The sequence below is a fragment of the Cyprinodon tularosa genome, unplaced genomic scaffold (assembly GCF_016077235.1).
Source record: "Cyprinodon tularosa strain WSP-4 unplaced genomic scaffold, ASM1607723v1 ctg201, whole genome shotgun sequence".
NCBI classification, from domain to species: Eukaryota; Metazoa; Chordata; class Actinopteri; order Cyprinodontiformes; family Cyprinodontidae; genus Cyprinodon; species Cyprinodon tularosa.
In genome coordinates this window covers 1204993-1230189 of record NW_024038739.1, presented here as the reverse complement: position 1 = coordinate 1230189, position 25197 = coordinate 1204993, and the positions used below count along the sequence as shown (strand labels likewise).

The following is a 25197-nucleotide window of genomic DNA, read 5'->3' as shown; positions in this document are numbered from 1 at the left end:
ACCATGGCAGATGATGATGCGGAGAGCAGTATTTATGTTTAACCATATTGAAAAGATTGTGTTTTTATGGTTGGAAAAGATCGCTAGATACGCGCCGGCGCTACCATCCATGTTTATTTCCAGAAAAAAAAGAGCACGCTGGCCTATGACGTCATTGCGTCCTCTACTGTGCATGCGGGACACTTAGGTTGTATGAATGCAGTTCACACAGGAGATCACATACAAGTCGCATATATTTGGAAATATGAACGGCAACGCAAAATAATCGGATTTTGCAAAAAAATCGTAATTGAGAATCAAGGCTTGCAGTGTGAACGTAGCCTGACTTTTCTTTTTACCCCATAAGACAAACGGGCGTGTATCCCTTTAGTTTTGTATAAAAAAACAAACAATTTAAGGTCAGATCGCCAGATGCTTTAAAAAACACCAAAATAATAAAATATTTTTTTTTTTTTTATTTTGGCAATGAAGTTTCAGAGATCGATACAGTAAAACATCAAAGGCCGCAGCTCAGATTCTTTTATTCTCCAAAATAATTTAGCAATTAAAACATCCCATTTACATTATGTTCAACAGCGAACAGCAGTTCTTTTTGTATAATTCCTGATTCAGCTTTCATTAAAAACATTAATTCATTATTTATTAATTATTTCTCCATTTCTAAAAGCAAGTCTCTTGCGTTTACCAGTCCCTTTCTTGCGGTGGTCTGTATGGTATCCCTAAAAGACTAAAGACATCCTTCTCTGTCGGCGTGGGAAGCGGGGTACCGCCGTGTACCTTCAAGCTGCCTTGACGTACCACATCCTTGTTCAGGGAGTGCTCTGACAAGCTCATGTTTTTGGTCTTTGCCAGTGCTCTCATTGAGCGGTTGAAGTGGGCCGAGCCAGTGAAATACATGAGCGAGCAAGCAAACTCGTCGTATGGCACCACGATGATGTCCAGCCTGCGGTGGCGGCGGCCAGGCCCCAGCAAACGGCACACCCCCATGTATTTCTTCTGCTCGCCGTTCTCCTCGTGGCTCACCAGGTCATCTGTTAGAAACCCTTTAATAATATAGATTTAGGGTTTTTCTATTTAAAGAAATGAGAACATATAATATTTTGCCTTATGATGAAAGACTCACCACTGCCATGCAGAATCTGTAAAACTTTGCTGAAAACTCCTCTATGGGAAATGCCATCAGGGTGAGAAATGAGCACATCCACATCTCCACACGTTGCCTTCCCACGGCGGTAGGAGCCACATGCCATGGCCACGAGGTTGGCATCAACAGTGTGCGCAGCATCCCTCACCTCCACAGTGCAAATAAGACAAGGAGGAAAGGTAAGTATACCCACTTAGCTCTCATTTGATTTTTGACAAACACCTCTACTTGGTTTGCACAGCTTTTAATAAATATTATTATTAATATAAGAAAGGAGAATAAGGGGTTTTATAGATTAGATTCATACAAAAATAGTGCTTTAGAAATATAAATAAGAATGGCCTTTCAATAAACAGATACTCTGTGGTCCTCTATTCCCAAGCATGTTTGGATTGTCTGATTCTACAGACAATCCATGTTTGGATTGTCTGTAGAATCATTACTAACAGACAAATATTTAATTATATAAACTTTGCTCACACTAAAGGTAAATCCAAGATACAACATTTGGCTAATATTATAACTTAAAGCAATCCACTCAGATGTCATATTTTCTTGCCTGTTTTATATTAGATTTTACTGGATTCTTATGTGAGGTACATACATACATACATACACATGATGATGTTTTGAATTTTGTGATGATACTAATAAAAGACTAGAAAAGCACTCCGAGAGCGCAGACCTCCGTGAAGCAGCAAATTTTGCCCAAATTGTGACAGCTATAGCTATAACTCACACATAATCTGGATCATTACCAAACTTTAATGAATTGTTCCTTGGCATGCGGTGCACCTCTGGCGAAAATCCATTCAAATATCATTTTAGAAAGTGTGCCAAAAACCACAACATTGCTCCATTTACTTTGTTTTTGTCTAGAGTATAACATCTCTGACTTTTTGAGTTCGATGTTGAGGCTGGCACACTCTAGTTTAGAGGGAAATTGCTTGTTCTGCTAAATATCCCTATCTCAATCCAATTCAGTTTATTTATATAGCGCTAATTCACAGCACATGTCATCTCAAGGCACCTTTCAACAGGCACCAGATCACACAGTCAAACTGATTCAAAGTTTTCTAAGGAAAAACACTCATTGACTCGGATGCAATCCCTCACACTAAGCATGCTTGTAGCGACAGTGGAGAGGAAAAACTCCATTTTAACAGGAAGAAACCTCCAGCAGAACCAGGCTCAGTGTGAGCGGCCATCTGCTGAGGCGGACTGGGTTTCAAGGAGACAGAAGCAGCTTTAACAATATTAAAGAATCCTTTTTAAAAAATGTCTATCAAAATTTAATGAATTGGTCTTATGGCATGAGGCGCACCTCTGGTAAGCATTCAATTAAAATCTTCATAACTTTTCAAGTAATCCCAACAAAAACAACTGAAAACATTAAAAACAAGAAGAAAATGTATTTTTTTTATAATAAAATGAGCTTTTTTCAGTTGATTGAAACAAACAAAAAAGAGAGATTTAATAACAATAGGCTTGGCAAAATAATAAAGTAGAGCAAAGTAACATGGCTATGTAATGCAATCACAAATTCCTTTTTAAAACATGCATATTGTAAAGAACTGCAATAAATGCATTGAATAAATTCAATGCATCTCCCTGCACTGAGGTGCTCTGGACCCCTTTAGATATTAAGTGATGGTTGTTTACTTTAGTACAGCACAAAAGGATTTAGAGGGTAAAGAGGTGGTCAGTCATAGGGTGCATCATCATCAAGACATTGAGAAATATCATCACACGTTGCAAAAAAGGTATTCTGCAAATTTATTGATATTCTATTAAAACAACTTCAAGAATTGTTTTATTTTGTAGACTCTCCGTCCCCCAAACCAGATAATGTTTTTCATCTTTTTCCAGCCAAATACTGGGAGGTTTGCTCCTTAAATATACATTTAAGCTGAAGGAAGCACACATGCTTTGACCATCTATATCGTCTGCAATCTATCAGTTAGTCTTGGATGTAAAAAACATAGTCTTGGTATTAGGATCTGAAAGCATCTGCATCCTTCAGATGTATGGACCGTGTGTGAGTGAGTTAGGAGTTATCTGGCAAACTTAAGATGTGGCAGGTCTCAGGATTTACTGTTCCCTTCAGGGATGCTTTGGATTCAAAAGAAAATCTGCATTTCCCATTAAAACTGTTAAGAACAGCAGAGCCAAACTTTTTTCTTATTTCAGGGCAACAATTTTTTTAAATTCCTCAAAGTCCTAGGGGGATTTATCTCAGCTCCTTGCTCGACACAATGAAGTGATTAAAAGAACAAATATGTTTGCCAGAGGATAATACAAGTCTGAGAGTCACAAATTAATATTCATTACCACTTTCTCTATCGCTGCCGCCTCTTCTCTAGGCATTCGGTCTAGAAAGTCATCGTAGTGCTTAAGTCCGATTTTCTGAGTGTGGCTCAGGTGGGCTTTTGTTTGGATATCTTCCAGGCTGCGAAAGCCCTGCAACACAAATCAGAGCATTTAACTATTTGACATTTAGACACAGCGATTCATATATATATATATATATATATATATATATATATATATATATATATATATATATATATATATATATATATATATATATATATATATAAACTTTCATAAATAAATACATAAAACAGGTATATATTAAAAACTTTAGAGCAGGACAGTTAAAATTACCAACATATTCAATTTACACTGTAAGAAAAAAAGAACTAACGTGAATTAAAATATTTACTGCCATTATATTGTAGGAAACTGTTTCTATACATTTTGGATAGTTTAGAAAAATTATAAAATGGAATAAGTCATTAAATCTGAACCATATCATTACCAACCTTTTCCCAGAACAGAGATATTTAGAATGAAAAAAATATATGAACTGTTAAAAACTGTGGAGTATATAATAATAAGCAAGAACCAGAAAAGCACTCGGGAAGAGCAAACCTCTGCCAAATTGCTAGTTTACTCTGAAATATTGTGACTCTCACCTTTAGTTAATACATGTATTCACAGAATCTTTCAAAATATTCCTGAATCCAGATGGTGATCATCATCATAATGTAATTATTTAGATTTTATACAATACGCATCTTCCCTGTGAATTTCAGCAAAATCTGTCCATGTTTTTGTTATTTTGAAAATACCAACAGAAAAACCTACACCGATGAAAACAACCTCCTTGGTGGAGGTAAAAAAGCTGTAAATCCAGTTATTTTATTCAAAATTGGACTTTAAAACAACTGCACCGACCTGCTGGAAAATGCTTCAAGGAGACATTTCTATGGAGCAAGATGGGTCTCGATTTTCATAAATTCACTCATTAAAAATGCCATAACTACTATATAGTGATTAGGGCAGACATTCGGACATATGCCAGAGTATGAATAATGTTTTGTACCTGTTGGTACCAAAGTTGTGCAGTCTTTGCTCCTGCTCCCCAGATGTTGGTGAAAAGCTCCAAGACAGGCACAGCCTCTCCGATGTAATCCAGCTTCCTCAGGTGACCACTCTCCATTATTTCTTCTATTTTGTCCGCCATGCGTTTTCCTATTCCTGGGATCTGACAGGCTTCCTAATACCAATGGAGGGATGAGGAAAAAAAGGTTGATACCTCGCTAACTTACATATACAACATATGCATATACATATTGTACACACATGCATATTCATATACATATGTTACAACCACAAATTCAAAATTTAAGTACAAATAGTTACCTTTCAAACCTTTAGGAAATTCAAACTACAAAAGAGCTTGAAATTCAGAATTACAAGTCGAAATGTCAGAGCAACGCAAACAAATCCCAATTAAGCATTTAAGATGGCTGCTACTGGCATCAACAGTATTTAAATGTTTGTTATTTTATAGTTTTAAGTAGTTCATTATTCGTGTGATAGCCACTTTGTTCTTTTTTTAAGCTTATAAGTCAAGATGTTTAAACAGTTCATATGTGCAGCGTATTGCTTAAAGCATTGTTTTATTGTCATTGATTGTATTTATCGAGGATTATTTTTGATCTTTAATAAACTGACTGCAACATGAAGCATCCATTATGCACACATAATAAACACATAAAATAATTCTATATGCGTATATTTATGAATACATTTTAATTTATTTTATTAATTTATTTAACCAGGAAAAAAATCCCTTAGAGATTAAATACCTCTTTTTCAAGGGAGTCCTGGCCAAGAGGCAGCAAAGTTACAGAACATACATTAAACATAGATACTTAAAAATAAATGTAAGGTACATATCTACCACTTATTGTTTATTCATATTTAATTGGGTTTCTTTCAAACTGTGGAGTTGTGCACAGGGGTCTCCTGCTGTTCAACACCTGTAATAAACGGGGATGAGGTTGGTGCGGCCCGTTCAGAACGTAGATCAGAGGGAAATGCTCTGTGGAGTCTGATCAGCTGATAACTATCATCCTTGGTCAGGAAACATTGGTAACCCCTGAAAATATGTTCCCTCCTAATTCTCCCATGAAAGGATCCAGCATAGCCTCAGCATCAATTAGACATGGGTGGTTTGGCAGTATTTAAATGTTTACAGTCTGTTAATTCTAGGGCTAAATCGATTAATTAGATTAATCAATTATTGACATAATTGGCAACTCATATAGTAATCGCTTAACGGTCAACTGGAGTATAAAGACTCTAAAACATGCCTTTGGCTGACAGAGCAACCCGCTTAGAGCAACAATTACACCAAAATTGCAAAACAAATATATACAAACATTTTGCACTTAAAGGAATAGTGCCGGCTTCCGTAGCGTCATGAACGCGCCGGCGCGCGCTTTCAGGAAATCCTATACACTACTGTTTATGCTCTAAAAACATTCTAAATGACTTTGTTTCGAGTAAATTCTGGATGCTACCCACTCAGGACACTTGGAATACATTGGACGAGCAGTATGGAGGAATATTGACACGTTTTTTGTGGACTTTTATGGACCTTTCTGTCTCGGTCACCATAGACCTCCATTATTTGAATGTCAGCAGACAGCAAGAAGCCTCCCAGATCTCCAGATGCATTTGAGATATCAAAAAAGTACTCCAGAGTGTTGTTCAGCATGGGGGTGAGTAGAAAATGAAGGCTAATCATGTTTTGGGTGTACTATTCCTTTAAGATTAAAAAAAAACTTTCTTCTGTGAATGTGCTCTATCCAGAATTCCTCTAGTGGAAAAGGTTCAGTTTCATTGGGTTTAATTGACCTTTGACCTTCAGATTATATATATATATATATATATATATATATATATATATATATATATATATATATATATATATATATATACATATATATATACATATATATACATATATATATACATATATATATACATATATATATACATATATATATACATATATATATATATATATATATATATATATATATATATATATATATATATAAAACTATTTTAAAAATTAATTTGCAAAATAATTGCTGGTTTTGCACCATTGTTCATTTCTCACAACTTGTTACAACAAAAGTTCAAGCTGATAAAAGGTTGGTAGTAGGGCTGACAATTTATTATGTAATGTTTGAATAGAGTTAGGTTACAGTTTTAAAATGGCCCTTTCCCCCTCATCTTAGTTTCAAACAGGCACAACAAAAAAAACTAATCAATAATGAAATTGACTAATATGAAAAGGCTGATATAAGATACATTTGAGTCATACTGAATAGCTCTAGTTTAAATCTTATATTTATGTGTACAGAGGGTCCCATCAAAATGGCTACTAAAAATAAAGAATTTGTAGCAATACTTAAAAACGTTAACGTATAGCTGCACGGATAATGGCAAAGAAGAATGGGCCATATTTTTAGATTTTCCTGCGCTAAGTCTGTAGAGGCATCCCTTTAGACTTGCAGCTATAATTGCAGCACAAGGTGTTTTACAAGATGGTTATAATGTTCTATTAATGCAGAGTGGCTGAAAATAAATGCAAAACACACTTTTCAGATATTTATACATTCAGAAAAATCAAGATTACTTTTCTAAACTACCCAATTATGCAGGAGATTTTGTTGACCTCCCATAAAACACAAAAAAAAATAAAAATACATCAGAGCCTCTGGTCATCATTATATGACAGATGATGAAAAGTTTAAAACAAACATTTTTGCTAGTTTATTGTATAATCTCACAATATTACTGATTATAGAAAATCCCCTAAAGATGATAAGCATTAGTTTTTTAACACAGGTGAGAGTGAAAGCTACCTGATATGATGTCACAGGCTTGTGATAGCTCTTCAGTGCGTTGACCGCCTTAGAGTAGCCCAATGCTCTCCACTTGTCTCCTTGGTGAGTGTAGGCCTTGGACAGGACTTCCAGCTTGTCTGTGATGTGCTTGTTGAAGTTATTACTTTTGGACTGAGAAGACTGAGCACAGACCCACTTTCCTGATATGGGTTTCTGAACATCAGCATCTGGAGCGCAGTCTGCACCGGCTTTGGTAGTCCCCTCTATAGGGTTCCGACCGGAGATGAGAGCTTCCAGGTCGTTCTGAGAGACACCATCTTCTTCTTTGTGGGCTTCATCTTTGGCTTCTTGGATTGTCTGGAGGAAGGTGTAAAATAAAACAATGCTTGCTTCAAGTGGTTGACAGGAGCAAATATGCTGCCAATTCATGGAAACTTACCGGGTCTATGGTCTCCTCTTGCTTGGCCAAATGACTTTTTGGCTCTGCGGTTGTTTCAGGAGGTTGTTCAATGCTTCCCGGTTGTTTTTGTGAACTTTCCTGCTGTGATTCAGAATCCCTTATAGGAAAACATTCAAATTGATTATTACATCTAATAAATTGAGTAGCAAAAAGGATGTCTAAGTGATTTGGTAAAAACCTTTTGGTTAAAAGTAGGCTGTAGTTCTCTTCATCCAGGAGTTTCTTCTCACTGATACACAAGCTTAACCATGTACATTTCAGCAGATGGACACCAGAGGGCAGACTATCCACCTTCAGCAGGCGCAGAGCCCTGGCACTGTCCATGGAGTCATCAACGACCACATGAGTGACACAGGGGGACATTAAACTCTTGATTTGTCCTCCATTCTGCCAGATCTGTCTGTGGAAGATCTCACATCTGGCGTTTCCTATTCCAGCAGGCAGAAGGTACACTGTGACTCCATCGAAGATGTTTCCTGAAATGGAAAAGGAAACAATACATTACAACTTGGCACAATTAATATTATTCATAACACATTATCTTTTCCCAATTTTTAACAAAAGATGCAAATCTCTTTGAAATTTAGTATGATTCGTCTTTACTGCTGGATTGGAAGGAAAGTAGATAGTTTCAAACATTTAGCAAAGAAAAACCTCAGGTGTGGTATGTTTTTGTCCTGTGTCTCCTCTACTCAATACTTTGTAGGACAACATTTTATCACAGCAATTTTTTTTTATACTTAGACAACTTACACTGTCATCTTGTGTACACAGAGTGTTTTCAAAACGAAATTCCGTTTAGTACAGCATTCTAGACAGCAAAGAAATGCATTGATATGGAAGTTCAGAACATTAATGTATACGGTGATAATTATGCAGTATTTTTGGTTTGGTGTTACCAATGTGATGCAGAGTGTGTGACTTTTTTCACTATTTGAGTCCACTATTTTCCTTCACTAACAGCCTTTTCTACATGTCAGCGTCCCCTACTTGCCCTGAGCCATGAAGAAAGTGCTGTATATTGACCCAAAAAAAAATAATAATTTGACAAATCTCAGATTAAGTTAATACTTACACAGTGCATAGATGCGTCACCATTTGTATTATAATTAACCTGACTTATACAGGGAATTTCATTCAGATCCAAGATCTCATTTTAAAAAAGAGACCAGTTATGTATTTTATAAGACAGGAAGCTATACTTCTGTCTTTTGTTTTTATAATAAGATTTTTTTTCCTCCAGATAATCTTCAAATGTAGAATTGGAGATGAAAAATAGCCGAACGAAGAAGAGAGACGGAGCTTTTAACTTAAAGGTATAGTGAAGGATTTTTGCTAATTTTTGAGAAGACCTGCCCTCTCCAGTTTAAAAGCTAAGATGCACATGCACAACCCTGTACCTGCTCCTCAGAGGGAACGCCTGTTGAACGCGTGCAAGAGCATGAGGGAGGCCATTTCTCCTGGTACACGCTCTGTTTAAAAGTTGCTGTTTGCATCGCTCATACAAGCTTACTTTCCAAAAAATTTTTTTTATTTTTCCTCTATGTCAGACTCACCACCGGAACGTGAAAATGGGACAAGCACATAGGACGGCCTTATGTAAACATATCAACAGAATGACTGACAATTAGAAGGACCACTTATTTTGATGATCCACCTGGAAAAAGAACATCCTCCACTATACCTTTAAGCACACATGAAAGAAGATGAGTTAAAAAAAAAACAACAAAAACAAATTTTTAAGAAAAAAATAATAATACATTAAAATGCAACTAGGAAGAGGTGTCTAAACCATTTTTTGCACATGGGCCAAATTTGTAAAGTAGTAGTGCTTGGCAGCCAGAATAATCTCATATTTGAATATAACCACATAAATGTATTAAATTATTATGAAATGAAACAAATAAAGTCTTACTTAGGTGAAAAATTGATCTCTAATTTATTTTATAGCTAAAATATATAAAAAGAATCTATGCCCTCTCTGTTTTATTAAAGAAAAAATGCACATAGTTTCTGAAATATCTGGGTAAGTTGTTTCTATTCTCGGCTATGGGAACAGGGTATCGATCTATAAATTTAAAAATGTTACCCTCGATTTAGCAACTGCTTTTGCTGGTTGGTCAGATTTATACTACTCTTGGATTGCAGGGCAGCACAAACTCATTTCCAGGCTAACAAGCAGTCTCCAGTTTGCCCTGTGGAAATCCTGCATTTAGTGATGTCAGTATATTCAGACTTTTAAGATACAATATTAAAAGGAGCATAGTGAAAACTCCAGAATTTTTGTAAAGGCTTGCCCCCATTGCCAACAGGTTGAAATGACACCAGTGTTGTGCTCGCAGATGGGAATAGAGACCAGGTCAATATGGTAACTATGTTTTTTGAATTATTCATAAAACATCTGTATTTATACTAGGATTAAAGTCGACAATGGTGGATCTTTTTTATTATTTAGGTAACTTATAAAGGCGTGTATTTGCATCAGATTTTATTTAGATTAAATGGAGCAGAATACAAATGTATTTTTAAATATTTTTTGGGAATAATAAGTAACAAAATATATATTTTGCTTTTCTTCCATTTCAAAATAGCAACCTTTTTTTTTTTTTTTTTTTTTACAACACTTCTCACTAAAATGATTAAACTTAATAGTTGCAACTCAGAAAGAGAAAAGGAGAAAAAAATGTGTACAAATTCTTCTGCAAGGCACTGTGTGAGAGATATCTTTGTTGACAACCTGTGACGTCAAGTTCATCTGCTTTCTTCTTTAGTGGAGGAACATCCTTCCCCTGCAGAACTTTAGCCCGTTTAACCTTTGGAAAAGCTTTCATGATCCCATGACGAGGCTCCATCTCGGCTGTCGGAGTGAGGAGCCACCGGCCTGTTCCATGAAGCGGGTTGGAACCCAGCAGTGTGGAACTCTGCAGCAAAAAAAGGGTATTATTACCACAGACATTTGGAGGAACTAAAGAAGTCTTTATTCATAAAAGGCCTGAATTTTTTATGCTATTGATGAAAAAAAATGTTTCCTTTTTATTTTCCCATTAAGGGAAAAAACAAATTACTGTAGAATCAGAATTCTGTAGACCTACTAATTCTAAACATGATGAAAGAAGAGGTTATCCTGAGCTATCTCTATATTTATGCTGCTATAGGTTTAGACTTCTGGAGGACATAGGGACCCCTATTTCATCATTCTATCTCTGTTCTCCCACTCTGCAGAATCTGTTAGTTCAATCTCTAACGTTATGCTCTCTCTGCTTTTTCTCATAGTAGCTTCGCCTGGTCTGTTCCTGTTTGGCTGTGACACCACCCTGGAGAGAAATATCAGCTGTGCTGCCATCAAAACCCTTGCTTATAGATGTTGGAGATCGGCCTGTTTTCCAGTGTGGTCCTGTTTCTCTGACTGTGACTGGCTGGATGTGCTCTCTTCATCCTCTGACATGGGAGCTGGCTCAGAGCTCGTCTGCCTGGCTGTGTGTTTCCTGGACGTTGCCGCCTTTTACGGTTCCTTTTTGTATCTCTGCTTCTGCCTCTTTGAGCCCCAGTCGGCCTCGGCAGATGGTCGCTCACACTGAGCCTGGTTCTGCTGGAGGTTACTTCCTGGTAAAAGGGAGTTTTTCCTCTCTACTGTCGCTATAAGCATGCTTAGTGTGAGGGATTGCATTCGAGTCAATGAGTCGATGCAATCAACTGGCTTTCCTTAGATAGAAAACTTTGAATCAATTTGACTGTATGATCTGGTGAACTGTAAAGTGCGTTGAGATGACTTGTGTTGTGAATTGGCGCTATAGAAATAAACTGATTTGAATTGCTTCTAAGTATCAAAGTTCACTTTGAAGACCTTAAGTAGAAAAGCTGTTAAATATTAAAACGTAGGGATTTAGAAAATAAACAGTTTACGTGTAATTTCCCACATCAGATCAAAAGGTTGGCATGGATACGAAAGGTGCATCAAAATACAGTGAAAACTAAGCCATAACATGTCTATATAATGGACACTGGAGCATAAAAACAAAGCTATCTGTGGGCCTCGAGTAAACATATCCTGCACAATATGATCAACTCTTTCGCCAAGAGTAAACGATTAAATAGATCTGGTCACATCACTGATATGCAGCTTGGGATCCTTAAAAAGCAAACGAAACGACTTCTTACGACTGTCTAAATCTAGCTTACCCTCCTGCTTAGTTGAAATACTTTGTGCTAGCAAGGGAGCTAATCTTAGAGCTAAATTCGTAAAACATTTATTTAACAAACCTGTTGCGATTCTGATGTGGATTTACAAACACAAGGAGTGATAGTGAAAAAGTGAAAATCCCAACTAGTAAAATCTCAGCCCTTACCCAGTTCTGCAGGAACCATAAACACCGCAACGACGATAGAGGAAGGAAAAACGTATTTAAATGTTTCACTTCCGGGTCTGATTAGACCCTTAAAAAAAAAAATATATATATATATATATGTTACAAATTCACACTTTTTCTTATAAACAGTTAATATTTATAAACAGTTATTTATTTATTTTTTAATTTCCCTTTTTTATTTTACAACTTTGTGTGAAACGATTATTTACCTTTTGTTTACGTTAACAGGTTGCCGTGGTTACGTCGTAAATCCGGAAGTCGCCCTCGTGGAAACATGGCTGTGCAAAGCTGGATCGATGACCTGAAATCATCTCAGAAAACGGCATTAATACACGACGGTAAGCGTACTTAAGAATACCATTACTGGTTGGTGAATCAATGTAGCCTAGAATATGCCATTATTTTATTTCTGTATTTTAAGCTTTTATCTTGCTTGGTTAGCCATTTCGTTGTCTAGTTACTAGGCAACGGACTGATGGTGGTGCTGAGCGAAGGAGACCAGTAGAAAAGCATAAGTTGGAGCAAAGTCTGTTCAGGACTTTGGTGTGCGATGCTGAAGGGCACGGGTTCATTTTTTAATCAAAGTGCTTTATTTGAATCGCACAAAAATGCAGACTGAGTTGTTTCTCTGGGTTTAAGCAATCTGTTTGGTCCTGTTTGCAGTAATTCTCTGCTATCAGACACCTGATTTAAATGGTCTGAATTGGCCTAATTGTCTGATTAACAGGCTTTTACAGAATTTGGGAAACATGTAAAACCGATAGAGCCAGAAACCCTGACATCAAATCTTTTTTTCCCGCCTGATTTAATTAGCTTTTACCATTTATTTTTGAAATCAGGGTTCTTGAGTCTGGATGATGTGGATGATCCACACATTTAAAATCCACTGTAAAGACCTTTTATCTGCTAGTTTTGGTCTCCAAAGTCAGCACAGTCTTCTACCAGGAGGATTTAAAAATCTTTGTTTCCTTTGGCAAAGAAAAAAATATGTTTATGGAGAAGCTGCTTTCATTGCTAAACAAACCTGCCCACATTGCAATAGTTGTATAACTTGTTCAGTAACCATAGTGTTACTGTGCTCGATTGCCAGTCAGCTCTCCTAACCTAAGACTTATAGTTTTCTGATGTGTCCCAAATCCAACACACCTGTTTCAAAGGAACAGATCACCTCTTCATGCATATTCTGCTGTTTTCTAATATCCTTCTTATAACTTTATATATAATCCAGTTGTGTTTACAGAGAGATGCATAAAAACAAATTTGATACCTGTGCTATAAAGGATTTTATGGAGGAAAAAGAGACACCAGAGCCAACAATGCAGATTAACTGAAGGATGATCACTCCATGCCACGTCCCACTCCTGCAGCAAATCATGCAAGTGCTGATTGCATAAAATCCTTTGGTTAAATTTTTTGCACTTTGGATCAAAGTGACAAACAAAATTTTTTTTTTTTTAGAAATTTTAGGTACTAGTTGACCACAAGAGTGCAGTATAGAGTTGTGCAAGAAACACTTTTTACTGATCGTTCTACAGGATTTATACCTAGATAACAAAAGTTTGATTATTTATGCCCCTTTCAGTAATTGCAAACTCTTAATTGAAGGGATAGGATGGTTCCAATGTCATTTTAACGATTAACTAACTCCATTTTTTTTATATGATCCTCAAGCCTTTAAGCTTAGTATTCTTTCCCACCCATTAGCGTCATCTTTAGCTCCCTCCACTGATTCCATGACATATGAGAACCCTGGCTTTCCTCCTCCAACACATTGTGTTTCTAGATTGAAGAACCATGTTGGTAAAATTAAAATTGTTGAATCAAACCAAAATTTGCCAAGGGTTAAAATGATTTCAGGGCTTTGCTGTGTAAAAAGTTGCTAAACGTTAGTAAATTTTTAGAATGCACATTTTTCATGCTTTAGTCATTGATAACAACCTGTTTAACCAGTATTTCTGTTCAAATTAAGAATCAATTTTTCAATGCCTATATTTTTGTTTTGTTATATATGGTGACTGAATATGTTCCTATATTTGGCTTCCAGGGAAGAGGAAGATCCATTACCTGTTTACAGATGGAAAAGAAATGGCAGAAGAGTATGATTTGAAAACAGATGAACTCATCTGTAAGCAGCAGATTTTCTTTTTCTTTGATCAGAATGATTAAACATATCAGTTATATTTCATTTTGTTTTACAAAAACGTTGCGTGTTTCAGGCAGAAAGTGGCGTCAGAAAAGCGCACTGGGAGTTCAGGGTGTTTGGCAGGTGGAGGTTGGTGAGCCAGTCAACATGCCTACAGCTCTGGACCCTGATGTCATCAAAGAAAACTGTTCCAACGTGGGTTTTTAATATTTATTCATTTATGTTTTGTGTAGTACATTAAAATCATTAGCTTTCTAGAATTAAGCAGATCTTTAATCTGTTTTGTCTCCGCAGCCATTATTCATGCGTAAAGACACAAAGAGCAGCTTTCAGTGGAGAATCCGGAACCTTCCCTACCCAAAAGACGTCTTCAGTGTTTCCGTGGAACCCTCTGAGAGATGCATCATCATAAAGACTACAAATAAAAAGTAATTTTGTTTAAAAGCACCTGCTCTTTCCTAAATACCACCTCACTTGTATAATATGCTTATTGGATGCAGGTTTATAATCTTTGATTTTTTACAGTGCTGTTTGCAGTACATTCAATAGCTCTGAAGCTGCATGAAGTTTGTGATTGTATCATATCTTTTCAGGTATTACAAGAAGTTCAATGTTCCTGATCTGGATCGAAACAAGCTGCCACTCAGTGCATCTGCACTCAGTTACACACACGCCAACAATACTTTAATAGTCAGTGTAAGTCACACCCGGCGCCCCTTTATTATTTTATCTCTAATGTTTACCAGTTTAAGAAAGGAAGAGGAAAAAAAATGTAATTGTACACTGCAAAAAATGGAAATCTAAATAAGTAATTTTTGTTCAAATTAAGTGCATTTTTTCTTGAATTTAGGAGGTAAGTGAGACTTTGCCATTGGAACAAGATAATTTACATTTAAAATAAGAAAAAAACAATTGCTTTGTCTTATTTCAAGTGTATATTATCTAATAATCTTATTTTAGGAGTAAAAATACTCATTCCATTGGCAGATCATCTTATTAACCTGCTTAAATTAAGGGTAAATACACTTAATTTAATAAATTTTTTACTTATTTCTAGATGTGTTTTTGCAGTGTTGGAATAAATCTGTTTTGATCTAAAGTTCAGGACAACAGGTCTGGTTTAAAAAAACTGTAAAAATAAAAAACAAAATCCAAAGGATGTAAGATTATAAGTAATGTAAAGAAATATTGTACAGTTTAAATTTCTTTACACTTTTTACTGCTGTAACCACAAACTGTATGACAGTCTGGGGGATTTTGTGTGAATACTAAGCAAATATTCATGAAGAGGAGGGAAATGCTGCACATTATTCCAAATTTTTACAGATAAAATTAGGAAAACTGTGATTTAGGGTTTTTTTGTCTACTTTCCTTTACTTTGATACACCTCAACAAAATCCAGATTGACCTACTACCTTTCTAGATGGCAAATAGAGCTAACCTCTGTCCAATTTAATTTCAATATAAATTCAGCTGTTTTGTGTAAAGTGCTCAAACAAACATCCGGACAATATTCAAAGCGCTGAACATGAAACGGAGGACTGTTTAATCCATTATCTGCTAAATGAAGGAGCGTGGAACAGCAGCAAACCTACAAAGAGATGGCCGTTCACTTAAACTGACAGGCTGGGAAAAGTGAGCATTATCAGGGAGCTGCCAAGAGGCCAATGTTAAGGTGTTATAGAGCTCCTCAGTTTGATTAAGACACAACTATGATTCGTGAACTTCAGAAATCTAAAAAGCCATAGTTGAAATGCAGCAGTTAAAAATGAAATTATCAGTTTGCCACGAGCCATGCAGGAAACCGCAAACCTGAAAATGAAGGAGCTCTTTCCAGAAAACTAACTTTTAGCCAACACCACGCCATTGTGAGGAGGAAAACTAACTGTGTCAATCAGCCTTGATGCAGTTAAAAAAAGAAAAAAACATGCGGCCAATCAGGTGGCTGCATGGTGGAAAAAATGATGCAGCTAAAGAAACAGTGAATTGGATACTTGAGATTGGATTTTCAAAGATGCTCTTTTTGAAAGAGAAGACAAGAAAAGAGTGTTTATTTAGCTAAACACATATAAGGCCTGCTGCCATAATTGCTTTGAAAGGTGCCTCTACAAAATTAGAAATTAAGGGGCTAAATGCATTTAAAGTTGTATTTTTTTTTATGTAAATGTTTATTTCATTGTATTATGTAGTGCTTTGCATAGCTATTCTACACAAAATACAGATAAGGTATATTAAAGTCTGTGAATGGCAAAATGAAAAAGTTCCAGGGGCTTTGAATACTTTTGTTTCTGTACTACAAGGACAGGTTTGTTTTATTTTTATCATCCCTCTAAAATGTTTTTTTTCTTTCTTGTTAAATCAGTTCTTTGTTTCTTTTCTAACAAAAGGTTAATTCTTGTATAGAAATAATTGTAAAAGATTTCCACACACTGGACCAAGCCTCTCTTTTTTTATTTTTTTCCCAGTACCAGAAACCCAAAGAGATTTTAACCCTCGAACAGGAGCTGCTGAAGGAAGTGAAGAAACTGAAGGGGACGGGTGAAGGGGACGTTGACTGTAAAACCCATTGAATTCTGAGCGCGATGAAAAGAAAATGATAGAGGACTGCATTCAAAGCAGCAGCCAAGGGATTGTCATTTCCCACTTTACTTGCAAGCTTGTGTTTAAGCTTTTTCTAGAGGATCCCTTTGTTTGGGTTCTCAAAGCCTTGTTTCTGGTCTAGTGATTTCAGTTTTGGTGTCTAATCGCTCCCTTGATGTTAACTTTATAATAAAAAATTATACCTGCATTTTGCCATTTCATAACTTGTTTATTAGCTTTGCATGCTTTGTATATTGCTCTAAGTCATGTGTTTAATTCTTTAAGAATATATTATTTTACTTGACTTAATTTGAAGGTGTTTTCTTGTTTTGGTGGGGGTAGCAAGGAAGGTCACATAACCTACCACCTTCCTTTCACCGATGTCCTTGTAAAACACTCTGGACACACAATGCTTTATGTTTGTTCAGAGGTCACGGTTACGACCACGTCTCATTTGTGTTAAATGTATTCCCTCATGTTGTTTGCTTGCTATTGGCCACCCTGAAAGCCATCAGAGAGGCTGGTTTTACTGTTTCCTGTTACAACGCATCAGTCTGACTAGGGTTGCGGTTGAAATGCTGCAAAAGATGAAAATAGATGCAACTTTAGGTATACACTTCAATTAATGGGATTGTAGTTTTAGTTTCCTTTATGAAACCATTTGATAGATAAAAATGTGTTAATCTGTTCTTTTTTACAAGAGTACACTAAAAACATCAAATAAGCATTTTTCTGACTAATTTCTTACCAAATATTGAAAAAATGTAAAGTAATTTAAAAAGTGGACATAAATAGCAGTAGAGGTGTTCAAATTGGACAATGGGACTTAAAAATAGTTCATTTCAAACTTGTAATTCCTTGCATTTTTTCAAAGCATGTCCAAACCCAAAAAGCAAGTGCAAAAAGCAGAGACAAAACCACAGGTCCTCTCTCACCATTGTGCTTTGTCTTCTTCCAGATGGAAAGGATGGAACACCAGAAAAGATTGAAACCAGTCAGTCCTATTGTTTTGCCAATTCTTTTGAGGGACTCTATATATTTTTAAACTCTAGACTGACCACACAAAAATTGTTGTTTTTTTTCAAGTAAATGTGCTAACATGAATAAAATGTTTATACTGAGTATTAAAAGCTGAAAATAATCTCTTAGTAATGGGGATGTAACTACCTGCTGATACAGTAACTTATAATGGTATTCACACTTTCAAAATTTTCTACATAGTTTGTCTGTAGGACAGACCAATCAAAGCAAATATGAAGTAGAAAAGAGATAATATATGTTTCTTTTAAAAAAATTTAAACTGTAAAAAAGTGTGCTAGACCTTAGTCAGTACAATGCACTTCAGTTAGTCTTGTCATTTAGTTCAGCCTAACTCTTTTAAAGGTTTACATGTTTTCCTGTCCCTCTCTGCAAAATAACCTGAGCTCAGGGAAATTGGATAGACAGTTTCTCCTTAGTTTTTTAGAGTTGCCAAAATATCAGATTTATGCTTTGATCCATGTTAGGCAATGCAGACACATTTAAAAGCTGATTTAAAACAGCTAATTAAAGCTCTGGCTGTGGGATTGTTCTGCTTGTAGGTTAACATAAATTCTCATCCACTCACAACTTTTTTTTTTTTTAAACGACTCAGTTCAAAGCTCCATCCACCTATCTACTAACTCCGACCGGTTTCCCTGTCCCTACTGGAGTTAAGCATCCCCATAGAATGATGCTGCCACCACCGTACTTCACCATAGTGATTGTGTGTTCTGACTGCCAGTAGGGTCACCAATAGGTTCACTCTTATTTTCATAGTAGGTAGATTCTAAAGCTTACAATGGATTTTATTTAGGGGTGTCACTTTTTGAAACCTAATTTTTACTCCACAATTAAGTGCAAGACTGAGCTGGTCTGTCACATAAAATCACAAATAAATAGGTTGTTTATGGCTGTACCTAGAAGATGGAAAATCTGTATCCCTGCAGCAGGAGACACAAACAAACACATTTGACATCCAGCTCATGCTTGGTGAGAGAAGCCGAGCTGCTCTGTTTAGGGTCTTCCTCTCCCCTGTCATCTGGCCTCTGATGGTCATGCTCAACTGCTTCTGCGAAGAGAGTTTCTTTCTTGCCTCCCTTTCATTCCCGAATGCCTCTTCCCAGCCGTTCCCCCTCTTTCAGTTGATGCCACATTTTGCCACACAGGCCCTGGTGCTTTTCCCCCTCAGCTTCCTCCCCGAATACCCATTTCCCCCCACCGCCACATACCCCTCCCCCTGTGTGACTGGCTTCTTTTTGATAACTGACCCCTCCTCGTGTTATTATTCGAACCCACTATTGTATAACATGCCCTTTTATATGAGGTCCCACAAAGGGCCCATTTGATCAGAGGGTTACGGTGTGCGATCGTGAGAAATGCAACTACATGGTGGTAACCTTTGTTTGGGCCAAAATGGTGGGCTGACCTCATCGCTTTTAATGCATAGCTCAGGCCATTCAGGCCCAAGTCTCACTTGCTGAGCACATTGAATTCAGTAGCCTGTCACAGATATTGCCCCTCAGTTATCTAGGTTTTCAGCTCGAAGAAGACGAAGAAAAAACAACTTTGTTTTTTAGGGTGGGGTGTGGGGGCTTTGGTATGGTAGCTTCTAGTTTTAAAAAAGACATAAGAGCGCACACAAGCAGCTTATGAAATTCTTTAGTGGTTTTAATATACACTCTACAATAAATATATTCATCATTTGATGTAATTTACATTTTTACAGTAAAAATATTTCCATATATGTAGAAAAACAAACAGGTTACATAATTCTCCAAGCGAGTGCACTGACTGAGACTGAGGGATGCTGTAACCACAGATAGCTGCCAAGTCTAGCTTCACTTTTAACATACTTTAATGCTGAGCTGGCTAACTTTAATTCTTCATGAGATTATTGTTGAGCTCACCAGAACATAAAATGCCCTGATTTAATAACCAAGAAAATAAAATAAAACTTGCTAAAGTCTGTAAATAACTAGCAGATTAGATAGTTTACATAAAATAAAAAATAAAATAAAATAAATAAAATTACATAAGAAGTCCAGAAATGAGGCAAATCGTAAGAAAGTGTGTGGTCACTTGAGTTCAACCTCTGCTTTTTCCTAAAATTGATCCTCTGGGTGGTTCTTCTTCAGCGTCCCCTGGAGCACTGCTGATGGGAATGTTTATTCCGCCTGCTGTAAGGCTGCCCGGGGACAGGCAGCGGGAGGACATCGAAGGGCCTCCTATCGCTTAGTAAGTGTCCCCTAGGTAGACGCTTCATGAAGTGGGCTTCTCTCTGGTGCTGCTTGGTCTTGGAGGCCTTCCTTGGACGACCCTTGCGTGTGAACGCCATGTACCAGCCCTCGTATTTGGCATTCTGAAGCGCTGTGTAGTTGTTTTCCAAGACAATCTCTGTGAAGATGCAGTCCTTCCCTCGTCCTTTTCGCTGGTAAAGAAAAAAAAAAACATAAGGCCAGGGTGTTTAGGGAGCTTTGAACATAATTTCATATTTCTACACACTTATAAAGCTAATCTTTCTGATTTCAAATGTGTCCTGCTCTTATAAGACAAGCCAAGGTGAAAAACAAACATTCGAGATGCTGCTTCACTAATTCCAGAACACCTTGCCAATCAGCTTCCCTCTCTCGGTCATGCATATATAGTATCCCGTCTTCACTCCTTTGATACGAACTCGACTCCCAAAGGAATCTGTCTCCACCTCCAGCTTAGCTGCACAGACAAAGAACAAGAAGAAGACAATATAAACACAATGCCAATAGAATAGAGTCACTAAGTGGTGCTGCTCAGATAGAATAGTTAAAATTATATGGATTCCCTCTTTATCTCCTATAATCCAACAGCTGCTTTTAACAGTAGCAACAAAGCCTTTCTGAAATAGCACAAATGCTAGTGATTTCTAATGACCTGACTGTGCTTAGTGCCTGTCAAACACTGGGCTCTGTGTTGCTCAGGGGGAATAAGGACAGTGAGAATGCTGCAGTCGGAGGGAGAAAACCACAAGTACGGAGCAGCGGTCGGCTTGTGGGCTTGTATATGGGAGAAACTCCCACTTAGGTGTGCAGCTGAAGCGAGCAAAGCTGCTCTCTCTGTATGAGTGTAAAGAGATTTAAAAGGTGCACACAGAAGAGGAAAGGAAAGAAAGATGCTGACTTTAACCACTGCTTATAAACTGAGTCATACATTGAGTTGGAAAGCAATGAAAATTCCCTATAATGTCCAACAGGCTCAGAGTTTGCAGGTGGGAGGATGGTGGTGGGAAGATGGGTGGAAGGAGGGCCAGCCTGAGGTTCTATGAAAGCTTATGAAGAATTTGATAGTGGATTAAGCTGCAGGTAAAACCATGCCCTTAATCAAACAACTTTATTCCACTGTTTAACATCTACAGTTACGTTTCCCCCCCCCCCCAGAATTATTTGGCCTGACAGTCATACACACAGTTTTCATACAAATTCAAAAGTTAGGGGCAATTTAAAAGTAAATGGCAAAATGATGAAACACAGATTCAAGATTTTTTCCTAACAAGTAGACTAATCATGCATTAAATGGAACCTTCAAATAAAGCTTTTAGATAATGCTCAATTAAATTGGGGATTGGGAAGCAGCCATTTACAGTATTTCCTGCTACTTTATTTTACTTTTATCTATTTAAAGTTCAGTATTTAAGTCTATACATTAGTTACTATAGGGTAAGCAATATTAATATTTAAATACATTAATCTTGAAATAACGTTTTACAAATTTTTGGAAAGGAAAAACTAAAGTTGGCATATAATTTAAAAAATACTGTTTATAAATGTAATGTTTACATAATCAAATGTCAAAAGAAATCTTTTAACATGTATTGGATATCCAATAATCATAAATGAAGCGCACACTCTTCAGAGTGCACAATCATGAAGAGAGTTTTGTTTAGTCCAGTCAATTAGTTAATACTTCATTGTTTTCTTCCTCTCTGGCTAATTCCAATGCACTGTAAGTTCTTTTTCATGTTTTTTAAATAATTACCAGCTTAATTTAGTTTTTAGTTTAGTTTGCATGAAAGAATACATCGAATATACAGTGAAAAGAAGTTAACAGGGAAATACAGTGCAGGAAGGGGCAAAAAGCCATTTGGGCTTATCTAAAGCCTCCACCAAAAACAATTAAAACACATGCAAATTCAAAGTAATAAGATTATATACAGTGGTAATGGAGCAATAACAAACAGAGTATTACTAAGAGTGTTAGTAATTACTTTGTGCACCCATTTATAAACATGTATTAGCAGCAATCTTAATTAGAAGTTTATTCCCAAATTATTTGATAAAGATGTTGATGGTTTGTCCCATTGTAAAAATTGGATGATTAAAAAAAAATCTATCTATCTATCTATCTATCTATCTATCTATCTATCTATCTATCTATCTATCTATCTATCTATCTATCTATCTATCTATCTATCTATCTATCTATCTATCTATCTATCTATCTATCTATCTATCTATCTATCTATCTATCTGTAATTAAATTAATTTTCTTGGAAGCCCTCTATTGGCATGGGGGATTCTAAGGTGTCAGACCTGTTCTTTTTAAGAACTTATCAAAAACAAAGTTTGTTTGTCTTTTTTTTGTTATGCCACAGTTTGTTAGTGAAGAGATAGAGGCATCTTATTTATTTATTTCTGTTTTTAATGCAACTCTTGAAGTGACCACTCTCTATTCTAGTTTGTTAACAAGTTGGAAAAAAATATGCTTTGTTTGTTTTGTTTGGAAATAAAATATTTCTGGTGTGCTGCATTCATTGATAAGAATATCCATTAGTGGTCAGTGATACTGCATAGAACAGACATGTCAATTAGGGAGAATGTTCAGTTCAATTTTCTTTTTTTTTTTTATTATTGTTTTAAAGGTTAATGTGATTAGGCAATATTCCCATTCGTTTGAGTGAATTTGCAGAAGAGCAATTTGCTGTGTTCCTCCTACCATGCACCGCCCCGTCCTCCCCGTTGGCGTTGACCCGCTTGTTGGCCAGGACCTGGACGTGCTTCCCGCTGGTTCTACTGTACAGCTGGTAGGTTCTGGTTAGTCTGCGGCTCATACGGTCCGACAGCCGGCTTTGCTCCGTTACATGCTGCTTGAAATTAGGACTTGACTGCACAGTGTCCTAATAGGAAACAAATGGCAATACATATTATTATTGTATTTATTTTATCCTGCAGCCCCCTGGTGTCTCCTTTGATTTATGGGTGGCCTGTTTTGGAGACGCATTCATTACCACCGATGATCTTTCACCTTTTCATGACTTCTTACCCCCCCCCTTTTTTTTTTTTTTGGTATTTTCCCCTTTTCGCCCTCAACATTTCAACCGTCCTGCCGCACATGTGTTTTAACAATTACCTTTTAGGCTGCAGCTTAACATTTTTCAAGATGTTTGAATAGTTGCCAACAGCCATAGCCCTCATAATAAAATGTTTTCATTGTTACTGCAGCCCCTTGAAGGGAGTTGCGCTACTTACCGTTAAGTAATCAACCAGATACATGTTAAACTGTACTTAAAATTAAAACTTTATGCAACCTATTCTTAGAATGGGCAGTTACCTGTGCGTAAAAGCAAAGAGCCGCGAATTGAAGTAACCTGCAACATACACAAAAATATTAAAAATAGACTTCTGCAAAAAAAAAAAGTAGTAATGTTATTGACATTTAAAACAGCTGTTGACTTACAGATAACCTAACCTCGATGCTCTCAGCCTCATCCTGTAATAGTTCAAATATTGCTTCATGAATACTCCTCTGATTCGGCGCTGGAAGCCCTCAGAAATAAAAATCCTGCAGATGAGTGTTTGGGGGGTTTAGTTTGAATTAACCTGCGTTATGGGCACTGACAACCAAACCCATGACATTTAAGCGGTCCAGAACATTCAGAGTTCCAACGCTGGTCCACTCCACAGAGAGGAGAAAATGTTTTCATCCAAAAAAAACAGAAGTCCTGCAAAGAGCGTCAGTCACCCCAGCTCCTCCATCAAATCCACTTCTGTCATTCAGTTATTCAACAAGACTTTTCCAAGTAGAAATGAATCCCTCTTTACTGATCTTGGAGGGTGATGGGTTTTAGATTTGGGTGAACAGTTTTTGTCCCAGAAGAGTGCGGAGTGTGAGGAAAGAGGATGCGCGCATCTCTTTAAAAAAGTGGCGAACAAAGATGCCTCGGCTGTTTGTCTGTCTATAGGCGCAGATTGAGAAGTCCCTGCGTCCCCAGCCTTCCACCCACACGCGCGCTCCTTTTTGCGGTCGCCAGCAGCATCTGCCTCCCTCTACATTTAAATGCTTTAACTTGCGGGAAAGTCAATATCCTCTGTGAGAGCGGGCGGAGCGTTCAGACTGCAGCCAAGTTGAAACGGAATCCTTGTTAGGATGCTGAAGCCTGCAAAGATCTGCGTGCGAATCCTCCAAACATTCAAGCAGGTCAACTCCTTCATCTGTACAGGTGCATCTAAGATGCCCTAAATTAAAATGTGATAATATTATTTCATTAAAGCAACTTCAAACTCATATATGGACTCACAGCTTCATATAGTTCAAGTTGTTTAAACTTAAAGTTTATTGTAGATAAATAAAATCCTCCAAAACATACCCTAATGTATATCCACTCATTACTTAGTTGGTGCTCTGAATTAATGCATTATTGCATTAATGCATACACTGAAAAAAATAAAAATAATGCAACAGTTGTTAACATTTACTTACTTTAACACAAATGTTTTAGGTTAGCAGGGTAGGACTTAAAACAATTGTGATAAAGCAGCTAAAAGCGGATGAATAATTTTTTGAGTATGGAGAATATCGGCCTTCAGTTGGTCTAAATTGGGGTGTCTCATTTGGGTCAGTACAATTTAGCAACCAATCATCCACAATGATTCCATGGTATTGGTACCATTAGTAGTGTGTAAGTCCTGTAAAGGGAAGACATACTTTCCTGTAAGGAAAGTCTGTATAGAATCTTAGCTGAGCTTAGCAAAGGGAAACGTTAAAGGGGAACACAGGTTTTTTTTTTTTTTTACACCGGGCCCTTGACTTTACGTTATTACATCATGTTCTACTCACCCATATGAGTTTTGTATCATTTTGAGCTGTTTTGAAGATATTCCGTTAGGTTATATCCAAATAACGTCTTCCTATGGGCAAAGGACTTGATGGTACGCCAGCATTCATAACATGTAGGCGAATCACTTTCCCCCAGACATCCGCTGTTATATTTTTTGCTGGCATACCATAAATGATAAATTATG

General features: G+C 36.8%; 3 protein-coding genes across 3 annotated transcripts; 1 reads left to right on the top strand and 2 right to left on the bottom strand.

Moving 5' to 3' along the window:
- Nucleotides 1-498: 498 nt before the first annotated feature.
- On the bottom strand, nt 499-12235 carry poll (polymerase (DNA directed), lambda). The gene is made up of 9 exons (XM_038284771.1): nt 12163-12235; nt 10554-10737; nt 7995-8292; nt 7796-7913; nt 7375-7713; nt 4533-4706; nt 3476-3604; nt 1124-1292; nt 499-1043 (listed from the first exon to the last, which is right to left on the bottom strand). The coding sequence occupies exons 2-9, from the start codon at nt 10666-10668 to the stop codon at nt 682-684; spliced, it is 1704 nt and encodes a 567-aa protein (XP_038140699.1). The 5' UTR covers nt 10669-10737; nt 12163-12235; the 3' UTR covers nt 499-681.
- Nucleotides 12236-12417: 182 nt separating this feature from the next.
- On the top strand, nt 12418-17114 carry dpcd (deleted in primary ciliary dyskinesia homolog (mouse)). Its single transcript, XM_038284693.1, has 6 exons — nt 12418-12521; nt 14228-14308; nt 14400-14521; nt 14621-14754; nt 14920-15022; nt 16792-17114. Exons 1-6 carry the CDS (start codon nt 12458-12460, stop codon nt 16894-16896), a joined length of 609 nt encoding a protein of 202 aa, XP_038140621.1. The 5' UTR covers nt 12418-12457; the 3' UTR covers nt 16897-17114.
- A 2844-nt stretch (nt 17115-19958) lies between these two features.
- On the bottom strand, nt 19959-24285 carry fgf8b (fibroblast growth factor 8 b). The gene is made up of 5 exons (XM_038284691.1): nt 23633-24285; nt 23507-23543; nt 22892-23072; nt 20532-20638; nt 19959-20354 (listed from the first exon to the last, which is right to left on the bottom strand). The coding sequence occupies exons 1-5, from the start codon at nt 23689-23691 to the stop codon at nt 20058-20060; spliced, it is 681 nt and encodes a 226-aa protein (XP_038140619.1). The 5' UTR covers nt 23692-24285; the 3' UTR covers nt 19959-20057.
- Nucleotides 24286-25197: the final 912 nt, after the last annotated feature.

Bases quoted from the DNA above. Each gene is read 5' to 3' on its own strand.
- poll (XM_038284771.1), bottom strand. From the start codon at position 10,668: ATGGAGCCTCGTCATGGGATCATGAAAGCTTTTCCAAAGGTTAAACGG. The intron at 7,914-7,994 runs GTTTTTACCAAA...TTTTCCTATAAG, and splicing joins AGCCTACTTTTAACCAAAAG to GGATTCTGAATCACAGCAGG. The intron at 4,707-7,374 runs GTAGCTTTCACT...CATTGGTATTAG, and splicing joins AGCCTGTGACATCATATCAG to GAAGCCTGTCAGATCCCAGG.
- dpcd (XM_038284693.1), top strand. From the start codon at position 12,458: ATGGCTGTGCAAAGCTGGATCGATGACCTGAAATCATCTCAGAAAACG. The intron at 12,522-14,227 runs GTAAGCGTACTT...TTTGGCTTCCAG, and splicing joins AACGGCATTAATACACGACG to GGAAGAGGAAGATCCATTAC. The intron at 15,023-16,791 runs GTAAGTCACACC...TTTTTTTCCCAG, and splicing joins ACAATACTTTAATAGTCAGT to TACCAGAAACCCAAAGAGAT.
- fgf8b (XM_038284691.1), bottom strand. From the start codon at position 23,691: ATGAAGCAATATTTGAACTATTACAGGATGAGGCTGAGAGCATCGAGG. The intron at 23,073-23,506 runs GTAACTGCCCAT...GTTTCCTATTAG, and splicing joins CTCTTTGCTTTTACGCACAG to GACACTGTGCAGTCAAGTCC. The intron at 20,355-20,531 runs GTGTTCTGGAAT...TTTCTTTACCAG, and splicing joins GAGGGAAGCTGATTGGCAAG to CGAAAAGGACGAGGGAAGGA.